Source organism: Haematobia irritans, chromosome 1 (assembly GCF_050003625.1).
Source record: "Haematobia irritans isolate KBUSLIRL chromosome 1, ASM5000362v1, whole genome shotgun sequence".
NCBI classification, from domain to species: Eukaryota; Metazoa; Arthropoda; class Insecta; order Diptera; family Muscidae; genus Haematobia; species Haematobia irritans.
Window position 1 is genome coordinate 85,197,031 of NC_134397.1, and position 27,130 is coordinate 85,224,160.

The 27,130-nt window shown below is 31.2% G+C and overlaps 1 protein-coding gene and 4 long non-coding RNA genes across 10 annotated transcripts in view; all 5 read right to left on the reverse strand.

Moving 5' to 3' along the window:
* The window catches only part of nAChRalpha4 (nicotinic acetylcholine receptor alpha4), a 220,107-nt gene that overhangs the window by 27,611 nt on the left and 165,366 nt on the right, over positions 1-27,130 (reverse strand). For 5 of the 6 annotated variants that reach the window (XM_075291042.1, XM_075291039.1, XM_075291040.1 and 2 more), the window contains one exon: positions 4,316-4,452. The exons of the other annotated variant lie outside the window; for it this stretch is intronic. In XM_075291042.1, the coding sequence (XP_075147157.1) occupies positions 4,316-4,452 (137 nt within the window). The remainder of the gene's footprint in view (positions 1-4,315; positions 4,453-27,130) is intronic. 6 annotated transcript variants of the gene reach the window in all.
* Positions 9,601-10,061, reverse strand: LOC142239760 (uncharacterized). Its single transcript, XR_012723109.1, has 2 exons — positions 9,859-10,061; positions 9,601-9,796 (listed from the first exon to the last, which is right to left on the reverse strand). It is a non-coding gene; the product is annotated as an uncharacterized LOC142239760 (long non-coding RNA).
* Positions 13,042-14,341, reverse strand: LOC142239766 (uncharacterized). Its single transcript, XR_012723110.1, has 2 exons — positions 13,197-14,341; positions 13,042-13,114 (listed from the first exon to the last, which is right to left on the reverse strand). It is a non-coding gene; the product is annotated as an uncharacterized LOC142239766 (long non-coding RNA).
* On the reverse strand, positions 15,989-17,288 carry LOC142239770 (uncharacterized). Its single transcript, XR_012723111.1, has 2 exons — positions 16,144-17,288; positions 15,989-16,061 (listed from the first exon to the last, which is right to left on the reverse strand). It is a non-coding gene; the product is annotated as an uncharacterized LOC142239770 (long non-coding RNA).
* Positions 18,937-19,785, reverse strand: LOC142239774 (uncharacterized). The gene is made up of 2 exons (XR_012723112.1): positions 19,092-19,785; positions 18,937-19,009 (listed from the first exon to the last, which is right to left on the reverse strand). It is a non-coding gene; the product is annotated as an uncharacterized LOC142239774 (long non-coding RNA).

The following is a 27,130-nucleotide window of genomic DNA, read 5'->3' on the forward strand; positions in this document are numbered from 1 at the left end:
TAAAGAATTTGTCTGAATTATTAAAGTCAAGTTGACCTTAGTCCAAAAATGTTTTCTTTCATGTTATGATACCCATTTTCAAGTCAAATCACTTAATTATAAGAACAACACGACTTCATTGAAAAGTTTATCGACTTTTGAACATGGAAAAAACTTTATATTAGAGAAATGCGTCTTCTAAGCTAAGCAAAATTTGTATTGTTATTTTAGGGACATGAACTCTTTGGCCTCACGACTATATTTTTTTTTCAGGGGGAAAATGTGAAAAATTAAACCGTAAGATCTATAAAAACAAAGATTAGTTCCTCTTTATTAATGAGTAGTCCAAGAGGAGTTGATGGATTCTTTCGAAAATAAAAGCGGGCATTGAGTTCGAGTTTTGCCGCTAAAATTATTTCTCATTTTAGTGGCAAAACTCGAATCGGTAAAACCAAAATAACATTATAACTTTTTTCGGTAAATTGTTTTATAACATGGTGGGGATCCAAAGCAACAATTGAATAAGTTTATTGCCATTTTAACGCGATAATGCCAACTTTATACCGGCCTTAAAAATTAAATCAAGTACAAAATTATTCGTTAATAAAAATGCATATTTATTTGTATTTCCAAATTAATGGTGCTACATGCTAGCAAAAAATTGTGCACACCAAAATAAATTTATGTGCTGGTTGTAAATTTACTGTTTAGAATTTAAATATAATGTACTTTTGAATGGTTATCGTTAACCTTGGGATTCGATGGAAAAATATTTATATATATATATACTCGACTTCACGTTCTTCTTTTGTAAGAGTTTTTGAATTTCTTCGAAAATTTCAAACATGTATACAAAAACCTTTTTTTGTTACAAAATTTTTATTTTTGCAATAAAAAAATAATATATGATTTGAACTCAGTCCATTTCGTTTATATGAAGAACTGTTCTTTTCTGACTTTAAGTCTTTTATAAGACACGCTTTACAGTTTCATAGTAAAAATTTAATATAATAGTATGTAATGTTGAACACCTTTTCGGGATATTCCGAACGTATGTGGAATATATGTAAAAAAATAAAAATAATAAAAAAAATATTGGTGTCTGTCGAAGCAGGGATCGAACCCAGGACCCTTGGCATGCAAGCCGGACGTACCAACCACTGATCCACGTCTCCAACAAATGTATGTTTAACAATGTTATGTTGTTAAACAATGTTGTTTGCAACGGCTCGTGGGCGCCGCAAGCTATGCTATATAAATATAACTTATAACGATAATTATCTCTTGATGACCATATCAGCTACGTAGCCTAGTGGATAGTGTGCTGGCTTACAAACTGTGTGGTCCGCTGTTCGAATCCCCGTCCGGCAGAAGGTAAAATTTAAAAAATTATAAAATTGAATAATTTCTTCTACAATGTTTGTATTACAGAAAAAGGTTCTAAGAACTAAAAAAACTCGTGGAAGTGAGAGAAATGTGAGGGAATATACAATTAGGCAGAATCTTCTTTGGGAGAAAATTCTTCTAAGCATATAATATTTTTGGGTTGAAAATGTTTCCAAACATATTATATGTTCACATAATAACATATAGTTTCTTGGAAGAAAACATTATTCAATTTGGATGGAAAAATACATAATGTTTGGAACTTAGAATACCCAAACATATTATATTGTTTAGACCAATATGCTTTCAAACATATTATATATTGGAAGAAATCAAATATATAAATGTTTGGACAATACCCAAAAATTTATATGCTTGAAGCAAACTGTGTTTGGGAGTATATGTTACAGAAGCGATTATTTTTGAGGGTGTACCAATAAGTGATTACATATTAGGTGATTATATGCTCTAATAGCACTACTTACTTCATGGCCGAAAGTATGCCCGGGGAGAAGTACTTTCCTCCTAGGACATGTGTATGTAAATGTAATCCGGAGCGATGCCAATTAATAAGTGGTTATTAATTTTTAAATAGGCTTACCTACAAGATTACCGGTAATGAGAGTTTTTGCTGGGATGTTAAGCCTCAGAATACATTAACTTTTTTTTGGTACTATGCATCTATTTAGCCTCATAAAATGTTAAACATTAATTAAATAAATAATTTTTTTTTCTTACATATTAGTTATAGTGTAAAAAAATAAATAAATTTTTGTAACACTCTTTTTTCTTATGGCAAAATATTGAAAAGCTTATGATATTTGCAAATGTTTTGTCCGATACTGTATACATATTATTTTTTCATGAAAAATAGTTTAAAAAAAAAAAACATTTTATTAGCCTCTGTGGTTATCGTCATAAACTATTTACACCGACGTAAAAGACTGTTTTTCATATGTTTCGGTGTACATATTTGTTTGGAACTCAAGTTTGTAGCACATTATTTATACGTGCAAGCATATAATGTTCATAAACTAGCTAAACATGTTTGCAACATATATGTTAATACGTTAGAACATGTCTACATTCCAAAGTGCGCTAAGTCTAAAAAGTGAATTTTACAGGAAACAAGAAACAAGTTTTGTTTTTTAAAATTTCTCAAAACCCGTATAAGATAGAAATTTCCTTATTTTCGGTCTCAAAATCATATTTTTTTATATTTTTTTTTTTAGTATGTACGAACTCAAAATAGTGATAATAGAACATGGCTAAAAATGACTTAGACCACTTTAGACCGAACAAAGCTTTTTGCCCTGTTTGGATTGGACATTTTTTAAAACTTTAGACACAGGCTAAGTACAGTATTAACCATAACTTTTGAAAGAAATTACACAGGCACATTTAGACACAGGCTAAGTATTATATTAACCAACTTTTGATGGAAATGTCCAATAAATTCGAACTTTTGACAGGATGCAATTCACATCAATCCGAATAAAAAACAGCGAACTCCATCAAAACATGCTAAGTCGACTTAGCGTACTCTGGAATGAGGGCATCGATATTATGTTTGGGACATAACATTTTTTAAATATAACATGTGTGCATGCAAACATATATTAATTTAGAAACTGCCTATAAACATATGTGTGTTTAGGAAGAGAGAGTATGCTGCAAGTAAGAAAATGGAAGTAACCAATAGGCGTTTTAAAAATATATACACACAAATAAAATTTCATGAAAAGTAAAACATAATATGTTTGAAAAATACAAATACAAACAATATTTTCTTAGGACCAATCCTGAATATATATATGCTTGAAGCTGAATGTGTTTGGGAGTATATGTGACAGAAGAGATTTTTTTGAGAGTGCAATTAGAAGACAACTCATATTTTGATCATATATTATCAGCCAAAAATTAACTCATCTTGATCTTAATTATGGTTTGCTGAAACTCGCTCCAACGACAACACTTATTAAAACTGCACAAAAAAAAATTTTTCTGATTCAATCACGAAATTAATTGATCCAATTAATTTTTTAATTGAAATGTCTTCAATCACAGAAATGATAGTATCAATTAACAAATTAATTGACAGTCAATTAAAAAATTAATTTATCCAATTAAATATTTAATAGATACTATTAAATTGTGTGATTGATTTTTATTTCAATTAAAAAATTTGTTGAATCAATTAAATTTTTAATTGAATATTTTTTAAAACTCAATTAAGATTTTAATTGTAAAAATTTTCGTGAAAATTTTTTCTGTGTGAATAGGACTTTGCAATGGAAATGAGTGAGCACCTGTGACTCAGTCATAACTAACTATTTGTTAGCTTAAAGCTAACTCAATTTCCAACAGGATAGTTTCAAATACATACACAGAAAAAATATCACCAAAATATTTCCAATTAAAAAGTTAATTGAAGTTGAAAATTTTTTCAATTAATAAATTAATTGATACAATTAACTTTTTAATCATGATAGAAACATTAAGTTAATTAAGTCAATGATTGAAAATTGTAAAATTTTTAATTAAATAATTAATTTATACAATTAACTTTTTAATCAAATTCGGAAGACTAATTCAGTTAAAAAAAGTGCTGATTTTTTTTTTAATTTTAATTAAAAATGTATTTCAAACGATCATTTGTTAATCCAAATAAAAACTCTAAGCCAATTCAGAAAGTAATTAAAAATAGTTACCTTTTTAATTATTAAATTAATTGAGTTTTGCAATCAACATCAATTAAATTTTTAATTGAATCAATTTTTTTTGTGTGTAGTGACTCGTTGCAACTGACTTTTGTAGTCAGATGCTCAAATAAGAACTCTCTCTCTCTCTTAGCTTTATAACAATTATAATTAAAAAATATAAAATATATATAATTAATATGCAAAAATAATATAAAGTTACATACAAATATTTACATATGCATATTTACCTTATGGATACCAGAATCATTGCAAATATTAGGTATTTTCCTAAAAGAGGCACGACTAGCGACGTTGGTGGTATAATCTCTACAACCAATAAGAAGAACACATGGAGGCTAATAAGAATGGATATGGAGAGTGTGACCTGTTGAAGAGAAATGAAAATGAAGAGAAATTTCTATGTATAATATCAAATGTTCACACTTATGCAAATTATGCACAGGTATAATAACGGATATGTACATATACGAGTATTGTCGGTTACTTCAAATTACGTGGTTAACATTTAAACACAAATATCGGGAGAGAAGATTCAGTACTATACGGACGAAAAAGACGGTTTCTCATATGTTTGGGTGTGAAAATTATATATTTGGAACTGAAATTGTTAGCACAGTATTTTTAAGTGCAAGCACATAATGTTCATAAACTAGCATATGTTTGGGACATACATATGTATAGAACATAGTATGTTTGGGACATAACATTTTTTAAATATAATATGCGTGGATGCAAATAATCTTAAAAATAATCTTAAAATAATCTTGAAGCAGAATGTGTTTGGGAGTATCGTATATGTTGCACGCACAGAAAAAAAAACATGTTTGGACATGGTTGCCGCGTCCATTTAATGCTTATCTAGAGTATGTAATTGTCGCGAAAACCATGTATTTTGTCGTTGTGAAAATAATTTTCGAGCGGAGAAAAATATATGTTGGCAATAAGCATTTAAATGTTTCTCAAATGCCGCAAACATGTTCTATTATTTAAATGATAGAATTTGAGACCATTACATGGTCGGGAAAATCATGTACCTGACCATTCAATTTTTTTAATTTTTTGCAGGGAAAAAGTATTTTTATAGGTTACGTATAGACATGTCTAGAACCATTACATGGCCATAAAGATCATGTATATAGTTTTCGTGACCATTTATTTTTTTAGTTTTTTGCAGCAAAAAGAATTTTATAAAAAACATTGACAGGTACACACGATTTTCATTTTGCGCATCAGTCGTGTGTTGATTGTTTCTTGGAATAAATTAACACAAAACACAGTAATTCCGTATTCTCCGAATTACTGTGTTTTGTGTTAATTTATTTATTCAGAAGTGGCACGTGGTTTTATGTGAACACAAAAAAGGAAAGTGTAAGTGAAAAAATGTACCTGTTTTTTGTTCTGCATTTTGATATATGGTATAATTTATTTTTATTTGCAGTTACATGATGTCTGCGTTGGTACATTTGATGGACACGAAGTAAATATGGAATGATTACTTATTGTTGAAATTTAACCAAAATAGAGTGTGTAAAAATATGTGATGTTTGCTTGCCCGACATTATAAATACAAATAAACAATGAATTTGTTTATACATAAATAACAACAGATAAATAAAGTTAATTTTGTGTTTTCTTTTCTCAAGTGGCGTCCTTTTTTCGACGACGAAAAACGATTTTTCATAAAGATCAAAACATTTTAGGTTGTGACCATGTTCTTTTTTTAACTGGAAGAAAAACATTTTTGACGAATACCATAACATTTTAGATCGTGACCATTGTATTTTGATTCAAACAAAATTCTTTTTATCAATATAATAACAATTTAGATGAGATTTTAGAAGGCTTACAACACACAAAAAATTTAATTTTTCATCAAGACAACGCACCAGCGCACAAGAGTGTTTTAACAATGGCTAAAATCAACGAATTAAAGTACGAGTTGCTTGACCACCCACCTTTTTCTCCTGATTTAGCTCCCAGTGACTTTTACTTGTTCCCAAATCTAAAAAAATCCTTGCTGGCAAGCGTTTTACCTCAAATGAAGATGCAATTATAGTTGTAAACCACTATTTTGAAGACCTTGAGGAAAACTATTTTAATCAAGCACCCAGAAAAAAGTGACCCCTTCTTTAAGTTAAAATGAACTCATTGCGAAGAAAGTTGAACTTCGTATAGCGCCAAAGACATTTTTATTTGTTTGAACGATGTGATTTTCGTAGAAATTAGGAATAATGCATTCCATATATTAGTTAACATTTTCCTATATTTATATACCACTATACTACAGAATGAAAAAATTTAACTAAGTTGAATTCATATATGGAATGATTTTATTGAAATTTTCATTCATTTCGACAAATCTTACACATTTGTGGTAAAACTTTTACTTCATAATTAGAACTGCTTACCTTCGTTTTTAAATACAATTTTATTTATTTCTATAAGCAATTTTATCTTCAATAAAAGACATGTTTTATTAATAGATTGAATATATTTATTAAGAATCAACAGCATCGAATCTCTTTGAAATATTAGTTTATTATTCCACTATTTCCAATTTCCGTGTGATATTATCAACTGTAAAACGCACTTTTTCTTCTTCTTGTACTTTTCACTTTTAATAAGTTGCTGCCTAACGATTTTGTCCTCCTTTTATACCCAGAAAAAAGTGCCTTCGAAACTAAAGGAAAAAATTTTCATCAATATAGTTTATCCATTTTATTTCCATTAAGGTAAATTTTTGTGAAAAATAATAAAATTTACTCGTTTCAGTAAAAACATCCTAAACTGTAAGCAGTTAGGAATAGTTCATTAACTAGAATAAGGCATGGAATTTTACTCATACTATTTTCTTCGCTGGGTATAAGAATTTACTACTGAAAAAGAAAATTTTATTCACCGATAACAAAGCATTCGTAAAAATAAACAAAAACCGAACTAAAACCAAGTTTCCTCAAAATTAGTAAAATTTCTTATAAAATGATAATTGCGACTTCCTTTATAATAGAAAGTTTTTCATACATACGAACAACACTTGGCATAGAAAAATATTTTAGTTCATTCGTACTAAGAAGTATGCAATCCTTTCAAAACTTAAGGGAACACACTTGTTAGAATATAGGAAATTTTCCTAAATTTCTATTGTCTACCTGTAATCGATACCTGTCATCGTAATCGATGTGTTTGCGCGTGGGTGTAATCGATATATTTGCGCGTCGGTTGTTTTTTTAGTTGGAATCGCGTTGTTTTGGTATACGGAGAGATTGTTAAAAAATAATATGGTAAAATAATATAATAAATAACAAAAAAATATATAAAATATTTGTTATTTTAAATTAGTGAGAAAAATTTTCGTTTTTTTTAAATAAATCTATCAATGTTCGTGATAGTGTATAAAGAAAGAAAACACCAGCAGAATAACAACCCTTTCATTTGTCTTCATTTTGGAATCTTCAATTATCAGGTAATATTCAGTGACGCTAACCTTTTGCAACAAAAATGTTTTATGATTTTTTATAGTTTTAGGTATTGAAATTGTAAAAGGAGGACAAAATCGTTAGGCAGCAACTTATTAAAAGTGAAAAGTACAAGAAGAAGAAAAAGTGCGTTTTACAGTTGATAATATCACACGGAAATTGGAAATAGTGGAATAATAAACTAATATTTCAAAGAGATTCGATGCTGTTGATTCTTAATAAATATATTCAATATATTAATAAAACATGTCTTTTATTGAAGATAAAATTGCTTATAGAAATAAATAAAATTGTATTTAAAAACGAAGGTAAGCAGTTCTAATTATGAAGTAAAAGTTTTACCACAAATGTGTAAGATTTGTCGAAATGAATGAAAAAATTTCAATAAAATCATTCCATATATGAATTCAAATTAGTTAAATTTTTTCATTCTGTAGTATAGTGGTATATAAATATAGGAAAATGTTAACTAATATATGGAATGCATTATTCCTAATTTCTACGAAAATCACATCGTTCAAACAAATAAAAATGTCTTTGGCGCTATACGAAGTTCAACTTTCTTCACAATGAGTTCATTTTAACTGAAAGAAGGGGTCACTTTTTTCTGGGTGTACAATTTCAATACCTACAAATATAAAAAATCATAAAACATTTTTGTTGCAAAAGGTTAGCGTCACTGAATATTACCTGATAATTGAAGATTCCAAAATGAAGACAAATGAAAGGGTTGTTATTCTGCTGGTGTTTTCTTTCTTTTTTCACGAACATTGATAGATTTATTTATAAAAACGAAAATTTTTCTCACTAATTTAAAATAACAAATATTTTATATATTTTATTTGTTATTTATTATATTATTTTACCATATTATTTTTTAACAATCTCTCCGTATACCAAAACAACGCGATTCCAACTAAAAAAACAACCGACGCGCAAATATATCGATTACACCCACGCGCAAACACATTGATTACGATGACAGGTATCGATTACAGGTAGACAATAGAAATTTAGGAAAATTTCCTATATTCTAACAAGTGTGTTTCCTTAAGTTTTGAAAGGATTGCATACTTCTTAGTACGAATGAACTAAAATATTTTTCTATGCCAAGTGTTGTTCGTATGTATGAAAAACTTTCTATTATAAAGGAAGTCGCAATTATCATTTTATAAGAAATTTTACTAATTTTTAAGAAACTTGGTTTTAGTTCGGTTTTTGTTTATTTTTACGAATGCTTTGTTATCGGTGAATAAAATTTTCTTTTTCAGTAGTAAATTCTTATACCCAGCGAAGAAAATAGTATGAGTAAAATTCCATGCCTTATTCTAGTTAATGAACTATTCCTAACTGCTTACAGTTTAGGATTTTTTACTGAAACGAGTAAATTTTATTATTTTTCACAAAAATGTACCTTAATGGAAATAAAATGGATAAACTATATTGATGAAAATTTTTTCCTTTAGTTTCGAAGGCACTTTTTTCTGGGTGAGGGATAGTTAACCTAACCTAAGGGATAGTGTTGAACTCCGTTCAACAATTGTCTTTTTGTTTATATTATAATCACTCTGAATTCAATGAATTACTGTATTGTATTGTGAATTACTAGATTGAATTATGAATAAGATATTGTTAAGAGATATGTTGAGTTTATTAATGCCAGTATGCACCCAGAAAAAAGTGACCCCTTCTTTAAGTTAAAATGAACTCATTGTGAAGAAAGTTGAACTTCGTATAGCGCCAAAGACATTTTTATTTGTTTGAACGATGTGATTTTCGTAGAAATTAGGTATAATGCATTCCATATATTAGTTAACATTTTCCTATATTTATGTACCACTATACTACAGAATGAAAAAATTTAACTGATTTGAATTCATATATGGAATGATTTTATTGAAATTTTTTCATTCATTTGGACAAATCTTACACATTTGTGGTAAAACTTTTACTTCATAATTCGAACTGCTTACCTTCGTTTTTAAATACAATTTTATTTATTTATATAAACAATTTTATCTTCAATAAAAGACATGTTTTATTAATATATTGAATATATTTATTAAGAATCAACAGCATCGAATCTCCTTGAAATATTAGTTTATTATTCCGCTGTTTCCAATTTCCATGTGATATTATCAACTGTAAAACGCACTTTTTCTTCTTCTTGTACTTTTCACTTTTAATAAGTTGCTGCCTAACGATTTTGTCCTCCTTTTACAATTTCAATATCTACAAATATAAAAAATCATAAACCATTTTTGTTACAAAAGGTTAGCGTCACTGAATATTACCTGATAATTGAAGATTCCAAAATGAAGACAAATGAAAGGGTTGTTATTCTGCTGGTGTTTTCTTTCTTTATATACCATCACGAACATTGATAGATTTATTTTCAAAAAACGAAAATTTTTCTCACTAATTTAAAATAATAAATATTTTATATATTTTATTTGTTATTTATTATATTATTTTACAATATTATTTTTTAACAATCTTTCCGTATACCACTACAACGCGATTACAACTAAAAAAACAACCCACGCGCAAACATATCTATTACACCCACGCGCAAACACATAGATTGCGATGACAGGTATCGATTACAGGTAGACAATAGAAATATAGGAAAATTTCCTATATTGTAACAAGTGTGTTTCGAATGAATTACGAATGAACTAAAATATTTTTCTATGCCAAGTGTTGTTCGTATGTATGAAAAACTTTCTATTATAAAGGAAGTCGCAATTATCATTTTATAAGAAATTTTACTAATTTTGAGGAAACTTGGTTTTAGTTCGGTTTTTGTTTATTTTTACGAATGCTTTGTTATCGGTGAATAAAATTTTCTTGTTCAGTAGTAAATTCTTATACCCAGCGAAGAAAATAGTATGAGTAAAATTCCATGCCTTATTCTAGTTAATGAACTATTCCTAACTGCTTACAGTATAGGATTTTTTTACTGAAACGAGTAAATTTTATTATTTCTCACAAAAATTTACCTTAATGGAAATAAAATGGATAAACTATATTGATGAAAAATTTTTCCTTTAGTTTCGAAGGCACTTTTTTCTGGGTGTGGCAACTCTAATAGCTTTCCCTGTTTATCAGAGAAAGCTTTCACTCAATTCTATTAAATTATAAATTATTTGTCCATTTCTAGACCAATTTCATTATTCTGAACAATAATGCCTGCCTAATGAATTTTGTAATTTTACTTGTGTTTTGTCAGTCAAACTGACTGGTATACGGTTCTGGGAGATTATTAAAACATACAGTCCATTCCAGCAAAACCCAATCTCGGAATTGTACAGATAGAATTGCTAGAAAAGCATTGGACTAAGTGTATTCAAGTTTCAGATAAAAATAAACTAATTATTCTCTTTCATTGATAGGCTAAGAAGTTCCGAACGGCCCTCGTATATGGTATATTTTTATTTGCAGTTACATGATTTTGACGAATACCATAACATTTTAGATCGTGACCATTGTCTTTTGATTCAAACAAAATTCTTTTTATCAATATAACAACATTTTAGACGAGGAAAATTTTATTTTTCTTAGAACCATGTTCACTGAGCCAACATGGTTGCAGGTGAAAATGTTACATGGTCGCTGTAAAAATAGTTCCTATCATATTATTTCTCTTCGAATATGATTGTGACAATCATGTGTCTTCTCTGCATGTTATTCGAAAAGTCTTTACACAAATATAGAGTTCTTTAGAAGATCATCGAGTTTGGTTTTGCTGTGGCCGTTATTGCACTTGAAATAAAATAAGGATATATGCGACTACCAAAGACTTTCACACGTAAGATTTTGGGATCCTGGACAAAAATGTCCGTCCGTTTAATTTACAAATTCGTCAAAATCATGTAACTGCAAATAAAAATATACCATATACGGGGGCCGTTCGGAACTTCTTAGCCTATCAATGAAAGAGAATAGTTAGTTTATTTTTATCTGAAACTTGAATACACTTAGTCCAATGCTTTTCTGGCAATTCTATCCCTTGATTAAAATAGTTTTCCTCAAGGTCTTCAAAATAGTGGTTTACAACTGTAATTGCATCTTCATTTGAGGTAATACGCTTGCCAGCAAAGAATTTTTTTAGATTTGGGAACAAGTAAAAGTCACTGGGAGCTATATCAGGAAAATAAGGTGGGTGGTCAAGCAACTCGTACTTTAATTCGTTGATTTTAGCCATTGTTAAAACACTCTTGTGCGCTGGTGCGTTGTCTTGATGAAAAATTAATTTTTGTGTGTGTTGTAAGCCAGGACGTTTTTCTCGAATTTGTGCATTTAATTGATCCAAAAGGTTGCAATAGTACTGTGAATTTATTGTTTTACCGTTTTGATAGTCAGATAGTCAATCAATAAAATACCTTTGAAGTCCCAAAAAACCGTTGCCATAACCTTACCAGCCGATTGAATTGTTTTTGCCTTCTTTGGGGCACTTCCTCCAGCTTCAGTCTATTGTTTGGATTGTTTTTCTGTCTCTGGAGTATTTATAGTGGTGGATCCATGTCTCATCAACAGTTATGAAACGACGCTTAAAATCCATTTTATTTCGCTTAAAACGATCCAAACAAGCTTGAGAAATGTTCATTCTTATGCGTTTTTGATCGACTGTTAACAAATGCGGCACCCATCTTGCAGAAAGCTTTTTCATCTGTAGTTCTTCATGCAAAATTAAATGGACTCGATCATTTGAAATGCCCATGATATTAGCAATTTCACGCACTTTTATTCGTCGATCATGTAATACCATATCATGCACTTTGGCTACAATTTCTGTTGTTGTTGCTGTTTTTGGAGGTCCACTACGTGGACCACGTTTAAATTCAGCAACCCAATTTTTTACTATTGCATATGAAGGAGCACTTTCACCTAACACATTCACTATATCATTATGAATTTCTTGACCCGATAAACCTTTTTTATGTAAATATTTAATGACAGCACGCATTTCTAATTTTTCCATTGTAAAAAAATTGCGGATGCGTCTTTTTTGAACACCTGTTTCTATATGAAGGAGTTGCCAGATCGAAACAAAATTTAACATGTGTTCATAACAGAGATGAAAGTTTCCAAAACACTTAACTTTTTTCTGTTTATACCGCGCTTTTTGTGCTAGGCTAAGAAGTTTTCGAACTGCCCTCGTAGCAAAATGCAGAACAAAAAACAGGTACATTTTTTGTGTTCACATAAAACCACGTGGCACTTCTGAATAATTAACACAAAACACAATAATTCAGTGTTTTCCATCCATTCCACCGATTCCAACCAACAATCAACACACGACTGACGCGCAAAATGAAAATCATTTGTACCTGCTAAATGTTGTTTTAAAATTAATTTCGCTGCAAAAAAGTTAAAAAATTAAATGATCACGAAAAAATGTACATGGTCTTCAAACATCTATTGTTATTTTTGGGCTTTTAAGGTCAGGTATTTTAATGCGAATAAAAGATTAATTTATTCCATTTTTGTCATCCAACGTTTCGCTGGGCGATTCCAGCTTCTTCAGGGATGGTATTTTTATTGAATCTGGCAATTTTATAATATAACAATTATTATTTTTAATTTTACATTATTATATCAACTGGTTAGTAAAAGGAAATACACTTACATTTAATCTTTCGTCAGGTTATTTTCTATTGCACTTATAAAGTTTTCTTATTCGCTAACATATGATATGAGACAAACACAAAACTTTATATAATTGCTGAAAATAATCAGATTTAAAACTAAATATCACAGAGCTTTCCTATTATCTAGATCACAGTTGAATATCGACTAAACTAAAGCTATTGTATATATTGCGTTTGTATTATCTTTATCTTCTTTTCTATTTATTGCACTATGTATTTGTTGTTGGATGCGTAAAGATTCCAATGTAAATCTTTTATTTACATTTTTCTCCCTATCTAATACTCTCACATTTGTCGTGTCAGCTGTGTGTCCCAACTCAACGCAGTGTTGCGATAGTGCTGTTGTTTTCTTATTTTTCTTTATGTCGTTTTCATGTTCGTTCATTCTCGTCCCTAAGCTACGCTTTGTGGTTCCAATATATCGTCTTTCACAAGGTTCGTCTACTTTTCCTTTGCATGTTATTTCGTATACGACATTACTCAGCTCTCTTTTTTCTATTTTGGTTTTTGTTTGTGTAAATAACGTTGCTATGGTTCTGTTTGGTTTATAAGCAAGCTTAACGTCTCGGTTGTTTATTATCTGTTGTAGATGATTGTTGTTGGTGAGTTTTGGAACATATGGAACACTGATGAATTTTGAGTTGCCAGATGATTCGTTTATTTTCTTTTTTGGGGAATAGTGTTTTGCCTTTTCAATTAAATTGTTTATTAAATGTTGAGGGTAACCATTATTTTTCAGGATATTTTTGATTTTGTTTATGTTTTTTGTGATAAATTTTTGATGGCTTATGGATAAAACTTTTGTTATTAAATTGTTTATTGTGTTAATTTTTTGACTCATTGGTTGATTTGAATGATAGTTAATTAAGCGACCTGAAGCAATAGTTTTTGTATACCAGTCCGTGATAATTTTTCCATTTTCTCGTTGTATCCTAATATCTAAATATGGTATTGATCCATTTTCTTCCCTTTCTATTGTGAATTTTAGTTTATTGTGGTAGCTGTTGAATTTTTCTAATATTCTGTCTTCATCTTTTCTTTTTATTATTGCAAAAAGGTCGTCTACGTATTTTGTTATCAATTTAATTTCTATCCCGTCGTTTTTAAGATCGTTAAGCGTAGATTCCAGGAGCGTATCAAGTACGATATCGGCGATAGTTGGGGATAAAGGATTCCCCATTGGCATTCCATATGTTTGCCTGTAATATTTGTCTCCATAAATAAAGTAATTATTATCATTTAGACAAAATTGGAGAAGTTTCAAAAATGATGATTTTGGAATTGTAGTCAAATTTTGTAAGGAGTTCCACCGTGTCATTATATTCTTTATCGCTAAATGTATAGGTATGTTTGTAAATAACGATACCACGTCCAAAGATATTAAAATGTCATCGTCTTCCAGAGATATCAGTTCCAACTTGTTTTTCAATTCAATTGAGTTTTTTATATTATATTCTTCTAATATAATGCTTTGGAGAATTTTACCAACGTATTTGGATAAATTATAACAAGGTACCTCAAACGAAGAGGCTATGGGTCGTAATGGTACATTTGGTTTATGGATTTTTGGTAATCCATATAGTCTGGGTGCTGTGGCTGCGTTTGAATTAAGCATATGTTTTTCAGATTTTGATATAAAATTCATTTTGAATAAATCCATCACAATTTTATTATTTTCTCTTTGTAATTTCTGGGTGGGATCCTCTCTAATAGTTTTATATGTTGTTTTGTCCTCTAGAAGTCTTTCCATTCCCATTTTGTAATCGTTTTTGTAGATAACGACAGTTTTATTTCCTTTATCCGATTTAGTGATTATGATTTCGTTTTCATGTCGTTTTATGTGTCGTTTTGTTTCTTCAAATATGTTGATTATAAATTTTTCCTTCTGATCATTTTTATAGGTTCTTTTGTGAGTGAGAATTCTATTTGCTATCTTTGTTCTAGCTAAGTCCTTTTCCCTATCATCGGTTAGAGTTTGCACCCATTGCTCAAGATCAGCTATTAAATTTATTGTTGAAAATTTACTACCATTTATTGGTATGGCGAATTTTGGTCCCAAGGATAGTAACCATTTACTTTCATCAGAAAAAGTGATGTTTGTATTGTTGATAAACCAAGTTGGATTAATTTTCAAGTTGTATTCGTCAAGTTTCTTCTTCTTTAGGCCTTGTATCTTTGTGGAATGTGTCTGGTGTGAAAGTGATATAATATGTTTATATCTGTTATTCTGATTTTTAATGAAATCGTCATATTCCTTGTCATTGAGTGTCGCTCTCAACTGCTGTTTTTTGTTGGTGATTCCTATTTTTATGGTCTTGATGATGGAGTTCGTCTCTTTTATTTCTAGATTCAAAAGCTTACTGTGAAATTTATATTCAATTTTATGAAATTCCTGTGTTATTTGTGCAGTTTTAAAAAGTTGACTTGAAATTTTTGTTGAGTTGAGTATGTGCGTGGGAGTTATTCCTATTTTTCTGCATTGAAGTAAAAATTTTAGTCTTTCATTCTGCTTAGCAAGTTTTTTGGTCTCTCTGCAGTAACTTTTTAGCAATAAGCAAGCGTCTACTCCATATTTTAGTTTTATATGTTCAAAAAAGTTCTTCATATTGTTATATTTCTATTTTTAGCCGTTTTTTCAATAATTTCCTTATCGGCGGGCCCTCCGAGATATTAATTTTATTTTCGATTCGACCTTTTTAATTATTTTCAAACATCTATTGTTATTTTTGGGCTTTTAAGGTCAGGTATTTTAATGCGAATAAAAGATTAATTTATTCCATTTTTGTCATCCAACGTTTCGCTGGGCGATTCCAGCTTCTTCAGGGATGGTATTTTTATTGAATCTGGCAATTTTATAATATAACAATTATTATTTTTAATTTTACATTATTATATCAACTGGTTAGTAAAAGGAAATACACTTACATTTAATCTTTCGTCAGGTTATTTTCTATTGCACTTATAAAGTTTTCTTATTCGCTAACATATGATATGAGACAAACACAAAACTTTATATAATTGCTGAAAATAATCAGATTTAAAACTAAATATCACAGAGCTTTCCTATTATCTAGATCACAGTTGAATATCGACTAAACTAAAGCTATTGTATAAATTGCGTTTGTATTATCTTTATCTTCTTTTCTATTTATTGCACTATGTATTTGTTGTTGGATGCGTAAAGATTCCAATGTAAATCTTTTATTTACATTTTTCTCCCTATCTAATACTCTCACATTTGTCGTGTCAGCTGTGTGTCCCAACTCAACGCAGTGTTGCGATAGTGCTGTTGTTTTCTTATTTTTCTTTATGTCGTTTTCATGTTCGTTCATTCTCGTCCCTAAGCTACGCTTTGTGGTTCCAATATATCGTCTTTCACAAGGTTCGTCTACTTTTCCTTTGCATGTTATTTCGTATACGACATTACTCAGCTCTCTTTTTTCTATTTTGGTTTTTGTTTGTGTAAATAACGTTGCTATGGTTCTGTTTGGTTTATAAGCAAGCTTAACGTCTCGGTTGTTTATTATCTGTTGTAGATGATTGTTGTTGGTGAGTTTTGGAACATATGGAACACTGATGAATTTTGAGTTGCCAGATGATTCGTTTATTTTCTTTTTTGGGGAATAGTGTTTTGCCTTTTCAATTAAATTGTTTATTAAATGTTGAGGGTAACCATTATTTTTCAGGATATTTTTGATTTTGTTTATGTTTTTTGTGATAAATTTTTGATGGCTTATGGATAAAACTTTTGTTATTAAATTGTTTATTGTGTTAATTTTTTGACTCATTGGTTGATTTGAATGATAGTTAATTAAGCGACCTGAAGCAATAGTTTTTGTATACCAGTCCGTGATAATTTTTCCATTTTCTCGTTGTATCCTAATATCTAAATATGGTATTGATCCATTTTCTTCCCTTTCTATTGTGAATTTTAGTTTATTGTGGTAGCTGTTGAATTTTTCTAATATTCTGTCTTCATCTTTTCTTTTTATTATTGCAAAAAGGTCGTCTACGTATTTTGTTATCAATTTAATTTCTATCCCGTCGTTTTTAAGATCGTTAAGCGTAGATTCCAGGAGCGTATCAAGTACGATATCGGCGATAGTTGGGGATAAAGGATTCCCCATTGGCATTCCATATGTTTGCCTGTAATATTTGTCTCCATAAATAAAGTAATTATTATCATTTAGACAAAATTGGAGAAGTTTAAAAAAATGATGATTTTGGAATTGTAGTCAAATTTTGTAAGGAGTTCCACCGTGTCATTATATTCTTTATCGCTAAATGTATAGGTATGTTTGTAAATAACGATACCACGTCCAAAGATATTAAAATGTCATCGTCTTCCAGAGATATCAGTTCCAACTTGTTTTTCAATTCAATTGAGTTTTTTATATTATATTCTTCTAATATAATGCTTTGGAGAATTTTACCAACGTATTTGGATAAATTATAACAAGGTACCTCAAACGAAGAGGCTATGGGTCGTAATGGTACATTTGGTTTATGGATTTTTGGTAATCCATATAGTCTGGGTGCTGTGGCTGCGTTTGAATTAAGCATATGTTTTTCAGATTTTGATATAAAATTCATTTTGAATAAATCCATCACAATTTTATTATTTTCTCTTTGTAATTTCTGGGTGGGATCCTCTCTAATAGTTTTATATGTTGTTTTGTCCTCTAGAAGTCTTTCCATTCCCATTTTGTAATCGTTTTTGTAGATAACGACAGTTTTATTTCCTTTATCCGATTTAGTGATTATGATTTCGTTTTCATGTCGTTTTATATGTCGTTTTGTTTCTTCAAATATGTTGATTATAAATTTTTCCTTCTGATCATTTTTATAGGTTCTTTTGTGAGTGAGAATTCTATTTGCTATCTTTGTTCTAGCTAAGTCCTTTTCCCTATCATCGGTTAGAGTTTGCACCCATTGCTCAAGATCAGCTATTAAATTTATTGTTGAAAATTTACTACCATTTATTGGTATGGCGAATTTTGGTCCCAAGGATAGTAACCATTTACTTTCATCAGAAAAAGTGATGTTTGTATTGTTGATAAACCAAGTTGGATTAATTTTCAAGTTGTATTCGTCAAGTTTCTTCTTCTTTAGGCCTTGTATCTTTGTGGAATGTGTCTGGTGTGAAAGTGATATAATATGTTTATATCTGTTATTCTGATTTTTAATGAAATCGTCATATTCCTTGTCATTGAGTGTCGCTCTCAACTGCTGTTTTTTGTTGGTGATTCCTATTTTTATGGTCTTGATGATGGAGTTCGTCTCTTTTATTTCTAGATTCAAAAGCTTACTGTGAAATTTATATTCAATTTTATGAAATTCCTGTGTTATTTGTGCAGTTTTAAAAAGTTGACTTGAAATTTTTGTTGAGTTGAGTATGTGCGTGGGAGTTATTCCTATTTTTCTGCATTGAAGTAAAAATTTTAGTCTTTCATTCTGCTTAGCAAGTTTTTTGGTCTCTCTGCAGTAACTTTTTAGCAATAAGCAAGCGTCTACTCCATATTTTAGTTTTATATGTTCAAAAAAGTTCTTCATATTGTTATATTTCTATTTTTAGCCGTTTTTTCAATAATTTCCTTATCGGCGGGCCCTCCGAGATATTAATTTTATTTTCGATTCGACCTTTTTAATTATTTTCAAACATCTATTGTTATTTTTGGGCTTTTAAGGTCAGGTATTTTAATGCGAATAAAAGATTAATTTATTCCATTTTTGTCATCCAACGTTTCGCTGGGCGATTCCAGCTTCTTCAGGGATGGTATTTTTATTGAATCTGGCAATTTTATAATATAACAATTATTATTTTTAATTTTACATTATTATATCAACTGGTTAGTAAAAGGAAATACACTTACATTTAATCTTTCGTCAGGTTATTTTCTATTGCACTTATAAAGTTTTCTTATTCGCTAACATATGATATGAGACAAACACAAAACTTTATATAATTGCTGAAAATAATCAGATTTAAAACTAAATATCACAGAGCTTTCCTATTATCTAGATCACAGTTGAATATCGACTAAACTAAAGCTATTGTATAAATTGCGTTTGTATTATCTTTATCTTCTTTTCTATTTATTGCACTATGTATTTGTTGTTGGATGCGTAAAGATTCCAATGTAAATCTTTTATTTACATTTTTCTCCCTATCTAATACTCTCACATTTGTCGTGTCAGCTGTGTGTCCCAACTCAACGCAGTGTTGCGATAGTGCTGTTGTTTTCTTATTTTTCTTTATGTCGTTTTCATGTTCGTTCATTCTCGTCCCTAAGCTACGCTTTGTGGTTCCAATATATCGTCTTTCACAAGGTTCGTCTACTTTTCCTTTGCATGTTATTTCGTATACGACATTACTCAGCTCTCTTTTTTCTATTTTGGTTTTTGTTTGTGTAAATAACGTTGCTATGGTTCTGTTTGGTTTATAAGCAAGCTTAACGTCTCGGTTGTTTATTATCTGTTGTAGATGATTGTTGTTGGTGAGTTTTGGAACATATGGAACACTGATGAATTTTGAGTTGCCAGATGATTCGTTTATTTTCTTTTTTGGGGAATAGTGTTTTGCCTTTTCTATTAAATTGTTTATTAAATGTTGAGGGTAACCATTATTTTTCAGGATATTTTTGATTTTGTTTATGTTTTTTGTGATAAATTTTTGATGGCTTATGGATAAAACTTTTGTTATTAAATTGTTTATTGTGTTAATTTTTTGACTCATTGGTTGATTTGAATGATAGTTAATTAAGCGACCTGAAGCAATAGTTTTTGTATACCAGTCCGTGATAATTTTTCCATTTTCTCGTTGTATCCTAATATCTAAATATGGTATTGATCCATTTTCTTCCCTTTCTATTGTGAATTTTAGTTTATTGTGGTAGCTGTTGAATTTTTCTAATATTCTGTCTTCATCTTTTCTTTTTATTATTGCAAAAAGGTCGTCTACGTATTTTGTTATCAATTTAATTTCTATCCCGTCGTTTTTAAGATCGTTAAGCGTAGATTCCAGGAGCGTATCAAGTACGATATCGGCGATAGTTGGGGATAAAGGATTCCCCATTGGCATTCCATATGTTTGCCTGTAATATTTGTCTCCATAAATAAAGTAATTATTACCATTTAGACAAAATTGGAGAAGTTTCAAAAATGATGATTTTGGAATTGTAGTCAAATTTTGTAAGGAGTTCCACCGTGTCATTATATTCTTTATCGCTAAATGTATAGGTATGTTTCTTTATTGCCATGTAATGGTTCTAGGCATGTCTATTCGTAACCTATAAAAATACTTTTTTCCCCTCAAAAAAAAATCAAAAAATTTAATGGTCACGTACATGATTTTCCCGACCATTTAATGGTATCAAATTCTATAATTTAAATAATAGAACATGTTTGCGGCATTTGAGAACCATTTAAATGCTTATCGACAGCATATATTTTTCTCTGCTCAAAAATTATTTTTACAATGACAAAATACATAGTTTTCGCGACAATTACATGCTTTAGATAAGCATTAAATGGATGCGGCAACAATGCACAAACATGTTTTTTCTGTGCGTGTACATACAGTGCTGTTCAAAACATTTGCAACCACATTCCCTGTTGAAAATAAACCGTAATTATAATGAAAATATTAAAACCAAACTTTTCATGTATTGTTGTTGTTTATTATGTCAATTTTAAATATTTAAGGGAATAAGGGAACTAACGACAGAGATATTTTGATAATTTAGAAAATTATTTAAAAATAAGAGTTTTTACCTGTTCAAAACATTTGCAACTAATATTAAGTGTCACATATATTTAACAATAATTAAAGTTTTTGTAACTTTTAAAGATAAATGTTAATAGTTTATGCTATAGCCACACCGTTTGAAGACTTCTGCGCAACTTCTTGCCATTGGTTAGGATTAAATGGTCAATGATAAGCCTTTTGCAAAAATTTAATATCAATTTTTCGTTTTACAACTTTATTTTATTTTATTTTATTTTATTTTATGGCTTTTACATTAGACAACTGAGCAGGCCAGTCTAGCACCCACAATTTTTCATTGGAAATCCATTGTGTTACTACCTTACACGAGTGCTGGAGTTCATGATCGCGTTGATTAGTCCATGCAGGCGGCATTTCCTTTTAGGCCATTTCAGGTATTTTTGTGAAAATTGAAGGCGTGTTTAACTATTTTTCTTGGAAATAAGTTGTTTTTGACATATTGGTATAAACGCGCTGCGACTTTTAAAGTTGTACATCTGATCACTATGGTTAATATATAAATTTATTATTTGACTCCTTTAGATGATATTTGAGTGATTTGTTGCATAATTCATTTTCATTCTTTTACCTCAGTGCACACTTTTGGTGCATCCTCTGTTTATAACTCGAGACGCAGGTAACTTTTGGGCGATGTACTCTTCCGAAATTCATTTTTGTGATACCCTAACTTTATCATCGGTATTTTGCTTTCTAATACGTTTATTATACTTATTTCCTGAATTTGGAAATACCACTCAATAAAGATTATTATATTATTAATTAAAATTAATAAAGTGGAATCTAAATAATACAATCATTATTATGGGAGATATACCTAGACTAAGTTCATGGTAGGGCTAGTTGCAAATGTTTTGAACAGCACTGAATTTAGCAAAAAATTTCTAAAATTTTTTACTCTTAAACTAAATTTTACAAAAATTGTAAACAAAAATAGTGTTTTATTTTCTGGACTGGATACAGAATGCGTGTAAGAAATGAAATATCAAAAGAATTTACATTTTAATGACAGAGACAACAAGCAGAAAGACACATAACCAATGTAAAAACATTATCACTGTTTTACACAAAAAGAAAATATTTCGTCATTTGTACTTTTCTTTCTCTTCTATACTACAAATAATTTAGAAACGCGTGGTTGGCCATGTTCGCGTGTGGCGGGGACGTGTTGCCATAAAATCAAAACAACTTTGATTTTTCTGGTTAGGAGGCACAAATCTTCACGTGTAAGGGCATGTTCGCCAAACATTAGAAAAAGCAAATTTATTTTCATAATTAAAACAAGCATTTCTGCAATGAAATTAATGATGGATCGCTAATTCAGCTTGGAATTTTTATTGTTTCTTCCTGATTTTTATCAATTTGGAATCTTGAAATATTAACTAATAAACCACAAAAAATCCCGTTGGAGACTTCAGGGGGGAACACAACTAAAAATCTACATAAAATTTACATATAAAGCCTAGTACTAAGATCACGTTTTCGCACGAAAAACTGTTATACTCCATATAAAAAAAGTTAGCGCGGAATAAATGCGAAATCTTTGTTTTGAGCACTTTCAAACGCATATTTTTATAACCCTAGGTTTTTCGCACGAAATAATAGGCAGGCATATTATTTCGCATAAATAAGTTAACATCCCTGGGTTTGAGACCTTATTTACGGAGATAGATGAATATATTCGTTTTTCGCAGAAACGAACTTAGTACTAAGCATAAGAACGAACGAACACGAAACAATGAGACTGACAAAAATTGATTTTATAACAAATTTAAAACAAGTTTTATACATTTTTTTTATTTTAATAGTTAATACCATTTAGTGCAATATTCATTTCGATATAATTTTTCTTTCTTTTGTTTTATTTATTTAAAAGTGCACTTAATTTTATACTTTTTCACATTTCAAAAACCAACTGCTTACTTGCTCTCTCTTTTGAAGCCGTTCTTAAAGAGTACAGATGGAATAAAACAAAAAAAAAAAAAAAAATACACATTGTTAAACCTTGTTTGCATAAGAAACAGTGATGCCACATTTTTTGAAAAATTTCTGACTTTGATTTTTTATTTTTGGCCAAAGGGATCGACCACTGTGTGGTGCTAAAGTTAGATTGCTGATGGGCAAGCTAAACTCTGTAGCGTATAACAAATATGCATCATCCATCTTACCAAGGAATGCAAGAGATCTAACATTTGCGGACACAGTCAAGATACTTAAGGAAATATTCGGAATACAGGAATCCCTTTTCAGAATCAGATATAAATGTTTGCAAACCATAAAAAATTCTCAGGAAGATTTGGTAACGTATGCAGCGAGAGCTGATGTAGCGTGTGAAAATTTTAAGCTTTCGGAAATGAATTCGGATCAGTTCAAGAGTCTAGTATTTGTCTGTGGACTGCAAGATCACAATGATTCCGAAATCCTCATGAGATGCTTATCTCTTCTTGAAGACGATTCTAACAACAATTTGAATAAGTTGGTGACAGGGGTACAGAGATTGCTGAATTTGGAACATGATTCAGCTTTGGTTCAAGACAATGCGCCACTAAATGTCCATTCAGTTAAAGTCACTGGCAAGCCACAGAAATCAAAAACAACAAAAGTTCCAAAGATCCCGTGTTGGAACTGCGGAGCGATGCATTATTCAAAATACTGCAACTACGCACAACATAATTGCACACAGTGCAATACCGTTGGTCATAAAGAAGAATATTGTAAGAGTCCAAGACAAAATAATCCGCAAAACAACTAAGGACAAACACACAAGGTTAACAAGTACAAAAGAAAAACTAATAACCCAAGAACGAGCGTGGTTCAAATCTCAAAATTTCTTATGCATCAAATCGACGATATGTTATGGTCAATATCAACCCAGTCAACAATCCCACGGCTAGCCAACAGGATTATGATATAAAAATGCAAATCGATACCGCATCCGATGTATCAATTATCGGTAAAAGCCAATGGATTAAAATGGGGAAACCAGGGCTGCAGGTAACCAATAAACATGTGACAAACGCTTCCAAAAATGAAATACGAATTATCTCCGAAGTTCCATGTAACTTTCGTCTATCAGGTGAAGTGAAACAATGCAATTTATCCGTTGTAGACATTGATTCTCTTTGCGTTTTCGATGCAGATTGGTGTAACATTTTTGGACTATGGGACAAACCATTTAGTGGCGTATGTTGTCAAATTCAGTCAAAGCAGTCAACAAACGAGGAGCTAGCTAAAATCAAAATAGAATTTGCGGACATTTTCCAAGATACACCATCGAAATGTACAAAGGCCCAAGTATAGCTTATGTTAATCTAAACCCAAATGACCAACCAATGTTTAGAGCAAAGAGATCTATAGTCTACGCTATGCTTCCTCTAATCGAAGAAGAATTACAACGGTTGCAGTCATTACAAATGTTTACCCCAGTGGAATATTCAGATTGGGCGGCACCAATTGTTGCTGTAAAAAAATGCAACGGTAAGGTGCGCATTTGTAGTGACTATTCTTCTGGACTTAAAGATAGTTTAGAACCACATCGATATCCTTTACATAGTCCGGAGGACTTATACACAAAAGTTGGAAACAGTTGTATGTTTTCCCACATTGACCTCTTCGATGCCTACTTGCAAATAGAAGTCACCCCTAATTCAGCAAAACTCGTCACAATAAACACAACAGAGGGTTTCAATCGTCATGCTCCAGGAGCTAAGAGTGCTGCAGGAGCATTCCAACAGCTTATGGAAACCATGCTGGCGGGAATAGATGATACCGCAGCCTACATAGGTGATATAATCACAGGTGGAAAAACGATAGAAAAGCATTTACAAAATGTTCGCATGGTACTTAACAGACTTCGCGAGTACAATTTTCATATTAGATACGATGTAAAGGGTGATACGGTCAAAATTTGGTCAATATAAACTTGACGTATTTCTTTCAATTTTGCATTTAAAAAACCTGAACACCCCTCATTTTGAAGGTGTGTGTGTGTAGAATGTTGAAGAGCAGCGTATCAAAATTTTGCTCGCGCATCCCGAAAATCCGAGCTACTCGCACGCAAAGCTGACAAACTCGCTAAAAGTTGCCAAATCAATCGTTACAAATGTAATTAAAGTGTTTGGGGAACGTTTGTCGACAGCCAGGAAGGCTGGATCGGGAGGAAATCGAAAACCGGAAGCCGCTGAGACGACAAAGAGAGTTGTCGGTAGTTTCAAGCGAAACCCTAACCTCTCTCTCCGAGATGCCGCAAATAAGCTGTGTGTATCGTCTACAACCGTGCATCGAGTCAAAAAACGAGCCGGACTATCGACTTACAAGAAGGTAGTGACTCCAAATCGCGATGATAAACAAAATACGACGGCCAAAGCGCGATCCCGGAGGCTGTACACGACGATGCTGCCGAAGTTTGACTGCGTGGTAATGGACGACGAAACCTACGTCAAAGCCGACTACAAGCAGCTCCCGGGACTGGAGTTTTATACGGCAAAAGGAAGGGGAAAGGTAGCAGATATTTTCAAGCACATAAAACTGTCAAAGTTCGCAAAGAAATATCTGGGTTGGCAAGCCATCTGTACCTGTGGCTTGAAAAGCAGCATTTTCATAGCTTCCGGGACTGTCAACCAAGAAATTTACGTGAAAGAGTGTTTGAATAAACGGCTGCTGCCTTTCCTGAAGAAACACGGTTGTTCCTTACTGTTTTGGCCGGATTTGGCATCTTGCCATAACGGTAAAAAGGCCATGGAGTGGTACGCCGCCAACAACGTGCAGGTGGTTCCCAAGGACAAGAACCCTCCCAGCACGCCAGAGCTCCGCCCAGTTGAGAAATACTGGGCTATTGTCAAGCGGAACCTAAAGAAGACAAAAAAAACTGCTAAGAACGAACAGCAGTTCAAGCGGCAATTCGGATTTGGAAAAGCGAAAGCCTAACTGAATATTTTTCCTGAATTTTATACTAATTGAACTTGAAAAAGAAATTTAATTTGATTTTTTAAATAAACGATTTCACCGATTTACTCGCGTTTTCCCTTGACCAAATTTTGACCGTATCACCCTTTATGTAAGTTTTTCGCAAAGGAAGCCAAATATTTGGGAAATATCATGACACCATCAGGACTACGGTCAGATACAGACAAAGTCAAAGCTATCACAGAATTTCCTCCACCAACAAATAAAATTGAACTTAGATTTATTTCTGGGATCTGTCAATACTATGGCAAGTACATTCGTAATATAACAAATTCAAGATCACCTGTGGACAACTTACTTCATGAGGATGTTGAATTCGAATTGAATAATAATCGTCAACAATCATTCAAAAAGTTCAAAGAAAGCTTAATTTAACGCGCTTTTACCCTGACTTACCCATAAAAGTTGCCGAGGATTCCTCTGGAAAAGGAATTGGTGCACATGTTTGCCACGTTTTCCTTGACAATTCGGAAAATGCTATTGAGCATGCTTCTCGCACCTTAACACCAGCTGAAAAGAACTACTCACAGATAGAGAAAGAAGCGTTGGGCTTAATATATACTGTAAAGAAGTTCCATAGATACATCTATGGACGAAAATTTAGGCTGTGTACCGATCATAAACCACTTCTTTCAATTTCGGCAGTAAAAAGGGTATATTTGTATAAATAGCAAACAGGTTGCAACGGCGGGCATTAACCCTCATGATGTACAATTTCAAAATACAATACATAAATACAAAGGATTTCGGATGCGTTGATATGCTATCAAGACTTATTAGAGGTACTATAGCAGATGAGGATATTGTTATCGCTTGTATGACCTTGGAAGAACATTGTGGGGCATCATTACAAGAACATTTCAGCGAGCTCAATATAACTTTCAACATGGTAAAGCAAGCAACACTCAAAAACAAAACATTACAAATTGTAGTCAACTCACTTAAAAATGGATGGGGTTCCAAGTTAGCACCGGATTTAAAACCTTATAATATAAAGCGAGATAATCTCAATATCGTTCAAGATTTCGTGATGTACAATGATAGAATAGTTATCCCTGAATGTCTTAGGAACATATTACTTAAAGAATTGCATCGTGGGCATCCAGGTAAGGAGAGAATGAAAGCACTTGCAAGATGTCATGTATTTTGGCCTGGAATAGATGA